General features: G+C 36.7%; 1 protein-coding gene across 1 annotated transcript; it reads right to left on the bottom strand.

Annotated features, from left to right (window-relative positions):
* Window positions 1-260: 260 nt before the first annotated feature.
* On the bottom strand, window positions 261-6,690 carry LOC122521031 (protein krueppel-like). The gene is made up of 3 exons (XM_043641410.1): window positions 6,301-6,690; window positions 3,089-3,800; window positions 261-2,999 (listed from the first exon to the last, which is right to left on the bottom strand). Exons 1-3 carry the CDS (start codon window positions 6,338-6,340, stop codon window positions 2,045-2,047), a joined length of 1,707 nt encoding a protein of 568 aa, XP_043497345.1. The 5' UTR covers window positions 6,341-6,690; the 3' UTR covers window positions 261-2,044.
* Window positions 6,691-11,409: the final 4,719 nt, after the last annotated feature.

The raw sequence follows: 11,409 nt of genomic DNA on the forward strand, positions 1-11,409 counted from the left end.
TCGTCATCGATAAGAAAAGAGATCGTAAGATCCTTCCGAAAAAAAGAAACACGAAGGAAAGAGAGGAAAGGGAAGAAAGGCTTTCCTTCTCCCCTTCTTTCTCTTCTTCTTAACTCCAGCAAAGGCCGACGTGATGCGAACGGAAGAGAAACGAGGGTGATTTTCCCTTTCTCTTATTCTTTCTTCGTTTCGAAGGATATTTACAGAAAATGTAAAAGAGAATAACATTTTGCTCTTATTCTTTTTTTCCTTTTTTAAACTTCTTCCTTCTCTTCCTCCTCTTCTTCTTTTTTCTACGTTTTTCATTGTAACGTCCCGACGGTAAAAGTTAAGGTTCGTTTTAAATTTCCGAGAGTGTTCCTATTTCTTCGATGAAAATAAAAGAATAAAGCAAGGATAATAGCATGGATAAGCAGACCCGGAAGTAGGTTAGTTACGGTGGTCCATTTGAACCTATCTAACTTAAGAATGATCTCAAGTGGACGTAGACGACCTACAAGAAGATAAATTTGTATGCCATGGAAGGGGCATAAATCAGAGGAGCATTGAAAAACTGAGAAAGAAACTAAGAAAAAAAAAACGAGAAGATGTATTCGTCGGCAGAGTTTAAATCAGGGTAGGACGAACTACTGGCTACGAATTTTCGGCACGCAGGAGTTGGAATCGTTGCGAAAACTGGTTCGCGCGAAAGACCGTGCCGTAGGCAGATTTGTAGGACAAAAGCTTCCAAAGAAATCGTATCCCGGCCGGCTGTGAATCGAAGAAATAGAGGATGGAAATCGGAGAACTCTCAAAAGATACGCGCACGAACGTCGGTCGAAAGATTACTTCCAACGAAATAATATCAAAAATATTAATTGATCGATTTATTTTCAACTAGTACGCTCTATTAATTATTTTACGAGTTGCTTTTCTTATTAACTTTAGTAATAAGAAAAAAACAATCAAAGTTTTTCATCACGACATCTCTTGCCCGTAAACAAAGAAATTCAATTCCTTCTTAATGGCTAAATATAATATATTTATACGGTCGTTCTTACGGTAGTAGAATCACTCTGGAATGCTTGATATTCGTAAATTTGCATTATATGTACTTTTTGGTAAATTTACGCATATATTTAACAAAATATTGTTTTGGGAGGGATTAACAATAGGATGCGAAAACTACAGCGAGAAATATATAAAATAAATAATCTTGTTTAACTCAAAATTAACATAATATAGCAATAATATTATAGCAAATAACGTGACTTTAAAGAGAGAAACAAAGATACTGTTTTATGTCGACAAAGCGTTAGAGTGATAGAGGACCGACAGAACGATGTCGTTCTATCTCGCTACTTTTACTGTCAGAGGAACTTGTATACCAGTACATTCATTCCATCGTTTAACTGCTTCTTTTCTTGATACCTGCACGATTTTTCGTACGTTCATACGACTATTTCATTCGTACTAAGTCAATCATTCACACTGCATTTAATTAACGTATTTATCTAATAATCATTATGCTTTTCTAAACGTATTACATCAACTGCTATAACTGTTATAGATTAAAAATCTAATGTTGATAAACAGAATAGCAGAGCGCGAGTTACCAGATTATGTACTCAAATGTGGATGACTCAAGTATATACGGCAAGAAAAAGAAATAGCGATTTGTATCGACCATTTTTCATAGATAGATATTAAAGGATAATAGTTCAAATCATTTTATAACAATAACTAACAAAACTTATAAGATAAAAGAAAAAAAAGGAAAGTACGTATAAACGACACTATATATATACAAGATGAACTTACTTGAATACCGGTTCATATATTCTTTTATTCCTTTTAATCGCACGCTTGAGCACGTTCAACGATTTTTAACCACACTCCGGAACTTGAAACTCCGAACTCCTTGTTGGAGGAGATCTCTTTTAAAGAGAGAGAGGTGGAAGAACCGTACGTATCAAATGCGAGCGCGTGTTCATGGAATTTTATTTGTGTTATTACGTCTTTCATTATTCTACCTTTACTTTTTACGTACCAAACGAAGGCTCGACTAGGAGGTATGAGTGAGTTCTGCAGAGCCACTTCCTACCTTATTGTTATACTTGCTACGATGTCGTGGTAGCAAAAGACTACTTGGACTGGCCTCGGATAGAGTTTTTAGTTCTTCTTCTTCTTCTTCTTCTTCTTCTTGAGTAATGTCACTGCTTGGACTACCACTTACCGGAGACTCTCCGCTACTATGGGAGTGCGTGGGAGGTCTCTGCATCCCTGTTGACATGGATAGGTCTTCTGGTTCGGTTTGTTCTGGTAAGTTAATTGGTATTATACCAGACAGATTGATCGGCATAGAAATTGCCGGACTAATTACAGAATTTTGTAATGATTGTTGATGTTGTCGACGAGTCGACTTTTTAGCGATAGGCGTGGTCAAAATCTTCATTTGAAGCAACGGTGTTGCGGTTGTCGTTGTTGTCATTGTTGTCACCGTAGTTGCACTTGTCGCTGCTGTTGACGCAGTTGTCATCGTTGTCGTTGTCGTAGTCAACGTCGTTGTAGTAGTCATTGTCGTCGTCGTCGTTGATTCCATTTCGTCCTCATTGATGTCTACGTTTACATCAATATCGACGTCGTCTTCGGGATCTTCGCTAACTAAGGACGGCGATAAAGTTTGTGACCTCGATTCTTGTACTGGAAGCGATGCCGTTCCGCTAATGCCGCACTTGTGATGCATTAGATGATGCCTTCTGCGAAAACGCATTTGACATTGATCACACATAAATGGCTTTTCACCTCTATGAATCAAAGCATGTGCTTTAAGTTGATTCGAATCGCTGAACTTTGCCGAACAGAGTTCGCACACATACGGACGTTCACCCGTATGTACACGCAAATGACGACGAAGATTAGCTACTTGGACGAACTGACGATCACAATGGGTGCAATGATACGGTTTCTCACCGGTATGCAATCTCATGTGAGTCTTCAGATGATGGTCCCGAGTGAATCTGTAATAAAATGAGAATGTTTAAAATATATACCGTATTTTTTTATTTTTACCTACTTTTTAAATTTCTGTATTATATATTTTCCTCACCTTTTATGACACTCCGGACACTCGAATGGTTTCTCACCTGTGTGCGTGCGTTCATGATTTTGTAATACGTGTTTGTAACCAAAAGATCTCGAACACACGCCACAGGTGAAGACTTTGTCCCTGCCATCTTTTCCCGCTTCCGGGCTGATCGACGAAACCGGGCTAAGTGGTGCCGGATTATCCGTCAAATTTGGCACGCTGCTTTCAGTTTTTGCCGCTTTTGCTGATTTCCTCTTCGTTACTTGATTCTTTTTATTATTCATTCTTTCCGCGCTACTGGTTACGTTATTGTTATTGTTGTTATTATTATTATTCGCGTTACTAGAAGTAGAACGGCGCGAAGAGGATTTCACCGTGGTAACAGTCGATGTAATTGGAACGGGTGAGTGATTAAGAGACAAAGGCGGCGAGGACGCTGAGGGTGGTACCCATCCTCCAAAGATATTTTGATGATGAAAAAAGGACGGATTCGCAGCTAAAGTTGCCTGCAGCGAAACAGGTATACCTGCTGCCATGAGAGATGCCGTTCGACTGGCGGCCACTATTTGTTGAGGAGTCAACATCGACAGTCCGGCCGCTGCTGCTGCTGCCGCTGCTGCGCCTACCCCCGAGAACATCGTAGCCGCCGTGTTATTGTTACTGCGCAAAGAAGGCGCGCGAGACTGATTTTCCGTTTCTTGCTTCATGTCAAGATGCTCCCCTGATAGAAGTCCTAGAATTATAGATTGAATAATTTCTTATTTTTGTTATAAATAATAAATTAGATTAGAACTAATTTATTTTCTAATTCTAACGCCAGATAAACATTACTCTTTCTTTCTTTCCGTCTCTCTCTCTCTTTCTGTTTCTCTTTTTCTCTAATAAATAATGAAGCACATTTTTCGCGCTAAAACCAACGTAACAATTATTCTTCTCCCACATGCGTGTCTCGTGTACGCGAGCAAGTCCTCCATTCACTCGCGCACTCTCGTACGCGACGCAGAGTTCATTCATAAAACACGACTACACCCACCCACACGAGTAGGACGCGTACCACCTCTTCGACTATTCACAGAGGCCAACGACTTCGAGAACATCTAAGTTTTATCGCGCGTATCGAAGCATCGACTACGTTGCTCGCCGCGAAACTTCAAAAACGGATTTTCTCAAGTCTTCCCGTTTAAGTAATCGTCGACAATTTTCATCGTAGTATTTCGTATTCTTTTTAAAGGGCAGAAAAAATATGCGCATAATTTCGATAATCGTTATCTTGAAACCTACGATTATTCTTTATTCACGCATACGTTTTTCATAAATACATTTTATGTAACGTCTTTCGTTATCTCGCGATATTTAAATGTCATCGATATTGCGTATCATTATTTTGTAAAATATTTTCGAATATATTTCGTTACTCTTACGATGAAAATAATCCTATATTTGTTATCTAAACATCACTTTATGATTGTTACCATATCTGTATTAGCAATGACGTCAAACGAAATTACTTAAGGATACTCTATATTTAATGAGAATACATTTACGAAAAATTTTAATTATTCACACGTGTTATACCCGAATTGTATTCTAATTTGCTCCTCGTCAAGACGGATAATAATCGTCGAAATAGGACCGATTTAATTAAAAAAAGAAGAAAAGAAAAAGAAAAAATAGAAGGAAGACACGAAACGGTCGCACTCGGTCGGCGTTTGCTAATTAATGGACCGTTTAGGGGAGGGTTGTAATGAGCTCCGTTGAATCAATAAGGGTGCGTAGAGGTTTCCTTTTCCCTCTTTCCTCTTTCGTTCTCTATCTCTTTCTAACACTCCACCCCTAAAACTCCCTTAATGTCTACCAGTATTCTTACGGCCTACAATCGCCGTTTCCCGGCAACACGAGTACCCGCCCCCGCCTGCATCCCTTCCCTAATTGGTCACAACTCCAATGATATTTCCACTTTGAATTTTTCCTCTTCCTGAAGCTTCCTCAAAGTATTATATATTTTCTTTCTTTTTTTTTACTTCTCTTTCTTCTTTTCTTTTTTTTCTTTCACAATAGAAATTCAGGGGTTCATTATTCTTCCTTCTAGATACAAGAAAATAATATGTGCGAGTAAGATATAAAGCGATGTCGTTAAAAACGCGTTTAGAAACGATTCGAAAGAAACTTATCTATCTACATTACAATATATACGTAGAGTAGAAAAGAACGAATGAATAAGCGCATTTGGGACAAACGACAAGATTTTCGTAGAAAACGCGACTCGAAACTCGCGCAATCTCCCCTGACAATTACTGAGATTATTTTTGGAAATTTACGTTACGAGCGCGAAATTCGTTTTACGTTCCTCTCCTATTTATTCCTCGTTTGCCCCCCGAAAAGTAATTTCACTTCACGTTGGCTTATCGATGTTTACAATGTGTCATAACACCGTCGTGTCGCCGCGAGCGCTTTTAGACTTTGGCGCCTTGCCAGTACCACTGCCGGTGGGGTCGTTAGAAACTCGGAAACCTTCTTCTTCTCCCTCTTTCTTCTTTCTTTTCACCGAATACACTTCCTTCCCCCACCGTGTGTGTATCACTTATCCAACGAAGATGCAATCATTCATAAAAATGAAACTGGATATGCCCTGATATTAATTTTTTACGAATAAAAGAAAAAACAAAAGAGTCGCAGCTGTCCGTTCATGCGTCTGAAAGTCTTATCAAAATGCGCCTCAGCTACGAATTACCTCTGTTTTTCTTCACCAACATCAGCGAGACCAAAATAATCGATTCTCGGATCTCTCACTAACGACGAAGCTCGTAACGCGTGCCAACCATCTTTTGTCTTCTTCGTACTTTGTTTACAAGTTTATGTGAAACGTATATATGTTTATATGTATATTATGTGTGTGTTTAAACTTTTGATATTTTTTCGTCTCTTTGTTCATTTTCTTATTTGATATTTATACAAAACGGTAAATGTTTCACCATTTTTATATTGAACAAAGCTTTCAGATTTTTCTTTTTATGCACCAATGAAATCCTAACGTTTATGTATTGTTTCTTGTCATTTTGTTTTTCCAAGAAATTTACCGTGTTGTAATATTTATCACGTATTAAAATAACAGCTTTTTGTTTATGCTTGCCCAATTCACATAATTCAATCGTAAAAGGTGTTTTCCACAGGAAAGAGGTACACATAGATAAATTTCTTGAATGCTTGGTTCCGTCTAGCTTCGAGAAACGTACCTGCATTAATCTGTGCCTCCTGTAGATAAGACAGTGCCATTCTACGATCCGTAATGCTTGAATTCACTTTGACACTCCATCCACTCCCCCGCACAATGTTATCACTTACGACGAAGAAGATCGAAAATAGATATATGGCACTGCACCAACGAAAAGAGAGAAAGAGATCGATTGAAGACGAAAGAAAGATAAAAAAAGAAAATGAAAGATCTCGCGAGCATTACCGACGAATGTTTACTTTATATTTTTTCTCTCGGCGATCTCTTTTCCTTATCGAATTTCGAACAGAAAGAGTACTAATGCGCGGGAAATCACAGTGGTCTCGTACGATATCCTCGTGGGTTTTTCCTCATTTCTGCAGTAGATACGATTAGATATGCATATATTATATCTTCGTAAATCTTGAGCAGAGTAATTAGAGATGAGATAATCCGTTCTCTCTTGGTTTATTTCATTTTACATATCCATCGCGTAAATTGTAAACTTAAACCGAGTAAACGAAAAATAAAAAAAAAATAAACAACTGAAAGAAGCCGAGGCCTATCGTTAGTGCTGTCCTACTATAAACAACAAACGGGCGGATGTTTAACTAGAAGGAAATAACTACCAACAATGATGTTACCACGGGCTGACCTAACCCAATACTAAATGACAGTCGAGTTGCGTTCGCAGTACTCAAACATCCCCACCCGTTTAGGTTGATTTCCCCCACTAGATCTACTTTTGGTTACCCCCACTTTCCCACACGTTTCCTCTTCACCCTCTCAGGAACAAGAATCCAGGCTGCGCAAGCGGCGCGCGCGCGGTTCTTTCGAAGACTGGAGTATGTTTTTTGAGCGAGCTGGATATAGCCTGATTCTACGTAATAGAGAAAGAGAGAGTGAAATGGAGAGGGATGGTGATTCCTATCGCAAGGGAGGGAAAACGCGCGAGTGAGAGAGAAAGTGACTAGGTGAAGCTAAAGGCGAAGGGAGAAGTGAACCTGCGACCGTGATCTTTTTGGAGTGGGGGGTGGGGGTTGGAAAGAAGAGCACCAAGAAATCTCCTACTCTTTCTTACACTAACCGAATAGAAAAAGACACCTATTTTGGGTGACCGGGGAAATCTGCGAAGGGAAGAGAAAGATAAAACCTGTATATATGTATTTATATGTATACGTAAGGAAAAAGCACTATGCTTGTTTCCCAGTAACTCTGAACCGGACTCACGTTTTATCCCTATTTGAGGGATGCCAAATCTAAGAAGGGGAAACGTCTTAAATTATTATTTCAATTACAAAAAATAACTAGTGCATACTTACACAAATACGGTGCACAATTTAAATTATGATTGGTTAAGTCAATAAAACTCTCCAACATATATACCAACACTACTTAATTTGAATTATAATACAATTATAATGATTTAACAATAGCAGGTATTCAATTGTAAAGATAATCACTACTAACGAGCCTCTATGACTTATTGTTTGTTAATCAACTTTTCATGTAGAAACAAAATCAACGTTCAGGCGCTGATTGCATGCATACATCAATGCAGACAAAGATTTTCTGAACAATGATAATTGTTGCTTGATTAGCATACAAACAATAAAGATCAAGCGTACATTGACTAACTGATTATCACCCTAATCACTATCAAGTAGACTTTACTTGAATTTAACTTTATAATTGATATATTAGAAATGATTAGAAAAGTCCGTTTTAAATAAAAATCACTTAACACTTTTACGGTTTTTTTGGAAATATAGATGCAACGTCGAGTAGTAACGTTCAATATTTTTATATATCAATTAATCTCGTAGTAAAAAACGTGTTTATATAAAATTTTTCACTAAGCGGCACTATATACACAGTTTTATTCGCACCAATACATAGAAGAAAACGAAGTTTTTCTATAAGACTATGAAGTTATTTGTGCACCAGTCGACACTTATTCACGAGATTATATTTATAAAAAAAAATAAATTCAAATTAAAAAAAGGAAAAAAACAAATGAAGGAAAGACAATATTTAGATTACGATCAATATTATCTCGAAAAGAAGAGTGATCCAAGGAACACCGAGTCAATACACCTGCCTATCACTCGACTGCTCTAGTAAAACTAACGAAAATGTAGGAGATGACTCTTGAACTGGACATCATTCCGGAAATCCGAGCATTGTCTACCAGTAGATGTGGTAGGGTCGTAAGTTAGTGGAGGTGGAAGCTCACAACTTCCGACAAAGATAACGCCTCCCACAATGATCCTCCTTTATTTTCCATAGAGTGTTCACTGTTTTTCGAATCGAGCAGCATTCAAAGCTAGCGGGCCAGCCCTCCTTTTACCTTCTCTATGCAACAATAAACCGTCGGTAAAATTTTTTCATGGGGGTTAAAAAGTACGTACGGTACTCTCTCGTATATACGTGCACACGTATAAACATACCTTTATTTTTCTCTCTCTCTCTGTTCCTCACCTGCTCGAAGTCGAGCGTGCACAGCGCGTGCCTCAGCTAAAAAACTTTTTCTCCTACCACTACATACGTGTTGCCGTGTATACAAAAAATATAGAGAGCGAAAGAGAGAGAGAGAAAGAGAGAAAAAGAGAGAGGGAGATAGAGAAAGAGAGAGAAGAAAAAAGAAAGCAAAAGAATGCCTTTCGCTTCGGCTCTGATCGACACGCACACGTGCGCGCAATTTGGGATGTAGAGTGAGGAGTTCGCGCTTACGCACGCGTTAGGCTTTGAAGAAAGAAAGAGAAAGAGAGATAAATTCATATGTGTGTGTACGCTCAACGATAAAAGAGGCAAAGAGAGACAGGGAGAATGGCTTCAAAACGCTCTCCGCGTCCTGTCAGCCGCCTGTCGTCGCTCCACGGATAAAGATGAGTAGATTGCTGAGCAGATAGGGCATGAGAAGAAAAAAGAGAGAAACAGAGGGAGTAGAGAAAAAACAGAGATAGCCAGCAGTATTCAGTAGATCCAAATCGACAAATGAGATCTTGGAGGATCCTCTTCGATTTTACCGAGCTTTTCATATATTTTTTTTTTATAATTTTTTATTGACTATATAGGTAATTTAGGTTACACCGCATTTAACTGATGATGAATGAAATCGTTTTGTAAGAAATCAGAAGTTTCGATACGTTTAGAAAATTCTAATGTTGGTTTTTATTTTTATAGATGTGCAGCATCATTGGGGTCATTACATTTTGCTCGATTGATCGAAATGATCTTGGACCTCCATTGTAATTATCTATAAATAAATCTTCCTATTTCTTTCTCTTTTTCTTTCTCTCTCTCTCTCTTGCTCTGTTTTTTTTTTATAATGTTTGGGAATTGCGACATTGTACAATAATTGGGATGCTTAAGTAAAGTCGTCTATAAAATAAGCTTGAGCAAACTAAATATTGTAAAATGTACAATTACATGTATTTTAAAAAAATATTATTTAAGTATTATACATATATAGCAAAAATATTTAAAATAGGTCAAATTGGCTTAATCCGTAAATATAGTGTAAAGTATGGTATTTGTTATATATTGCATAGACAAAACTAAGATCATTGATAAATAACTTTGAAATATATATATTTTAAATGCGTATGTAAATATATATGCATGTGCATTTTACTTTCAATAACATTTGTCACTTTTAATTTCCATTCTAAATTATTCATTTGATTGATCGTGTTAATTTTAAATATTTACAATCATCAAATAAAAAAATGTAATTTTCAAGAAGTAATTTGACTTTTTATCTGCTAAATGGACGCTGAAGATGAGATGACGAGAAAAAATGAATTGTTTTTATTAATGAATAACAGATATATATATCTTTGACTTTGCAAGGCCACAAAAAGTTTCATTTTTGCTTTTCTAGTTATTTTACTTGTTTTTACCTTTTTGGTAACTATTGTAGGATGAAGCAGGTATGTAAATACTTTTTTATACTTTTCTCGTAAATCCTGTCTCATTGAAAAGCTACGAATAGGAGAAAGGTTTTTTACGATCTATTTTGCCATAGGAAGAATAGTTTCTTTTTGGGTCACTTTTTTTTACGTGTTTAAATACATTTTTAACTGTTTGAGATACTTTCTTCATTGTCTGGAAGTCTTTTCAACTTTTTTGAAACTGGTCTTCATCAAACAATGAAGTGTTCCAAAATTCCTAAAAAGTCGACTAACCTCACAATGAAAGTTTCGATTGTTTTTTAAAATATAGTTCTCAGCGGGAGGAGATATTACGTAATAGTAAAACGAAATGTCCAAGGAAAGAAAGAAGAAAGGTAACATTTTAAAAACAAGAGTAAATTTACAGCATTTCAAGGTTACAGTAAAAAAAAGATCTTCGGGTGGTAGCTCTACAGATACCTAACACTGCTAGTATATCTTGCCTTTTCGACATGTTATTATAATAAAAAAGCTATACAATACGATTTCTTCTATTTCCTTACTTTTCTAAATCGAACACATTCGATTCTTTCTTTTTTTGAAAGAAACATCTTTTTTAAAGCGTATTAGAAAGCATAAAAAAATGTTATAAATTAAGTTCTCATTAAAACAAAAGATTCAATTTAATTTCTGAGAGAGGAATATTTTATTTTTTATATATTTATATATCTACCAAAGCTTAAAATGAGTATGGGAGTGATTTAAGGCAGTGACTTCTTCATCATCTAATCTCAGGCAATTCGAGCAACTCGTCACAAAGAAGAGTAAACTCGAAGTGTTTCGACGTTTTCCGAAAATATCTTCTTGCTTGGAGGGAGAAATAAATAAGACAGCTGCCGATAATCTTGTTAATCCAATGTTTCATGTGAAAGTAGAGTTCAGGTTTTATCGAGATAATTAAATTTGTAAACGGAAACGTTTAAAAAGATTATTTTTATTACAGGCTTTATTTATATTACATTTAATATTGTATAAGAGTTGGTATTGTTGTTAAGGAAGAAGGAAAAAGAAATAAAAAAACGATGAACGTAACGGAATTTCTTCAGGGATATGTCCGTGTATAACGTACGCAAAGATGGCCAAATCTACCCCAAAATCTGACCACTCGGAATCGAAAACATTTTACATAGGGTGCACCGTTGCAAAGATTAAGTCGATATCTTGATTCGTTCTCG

The sequence above is a fragment of the Polistes fuscatus genome, unplaced genomic scaffold (assembly GCF_010416935.1).
Source record: "Polistes fuscatus isolate 324 unplaced genomic scaffold, CU_Pfus_HIC Scaffold4, whole genome shotgun sequence".
Lineage (NCBI taxonomy): Eukaryota > Metazoa > Arthropoda > Insecta > Hymenoptera > Vespidae > Polistes > Polistes fuscatus.

Bases quoted from the DNA above. Each gene is read 5' to 3' on its own strand.
- LOC122521031 (XM_043641410.1), bottom strand. From the start codon at position 6,340: ATGGCACTGTCTTATCTACAGGAGGCACAGATTAATGCAG. The intron at 3,801-6,300 runs GTACGTTTCTCG...CTATAATTCTAG, and splicing joins GGAGGCACAGATTAATGCAG to GACTTCTATCAGGGGAGCAT. The intron at 3,000-3,088 runs GTGAGGAAAATA...ATTTTATTACAG, and splicing joins TGTCCGGAGTGTCATAAAAG to ATTCACTCGGGACCATCATC.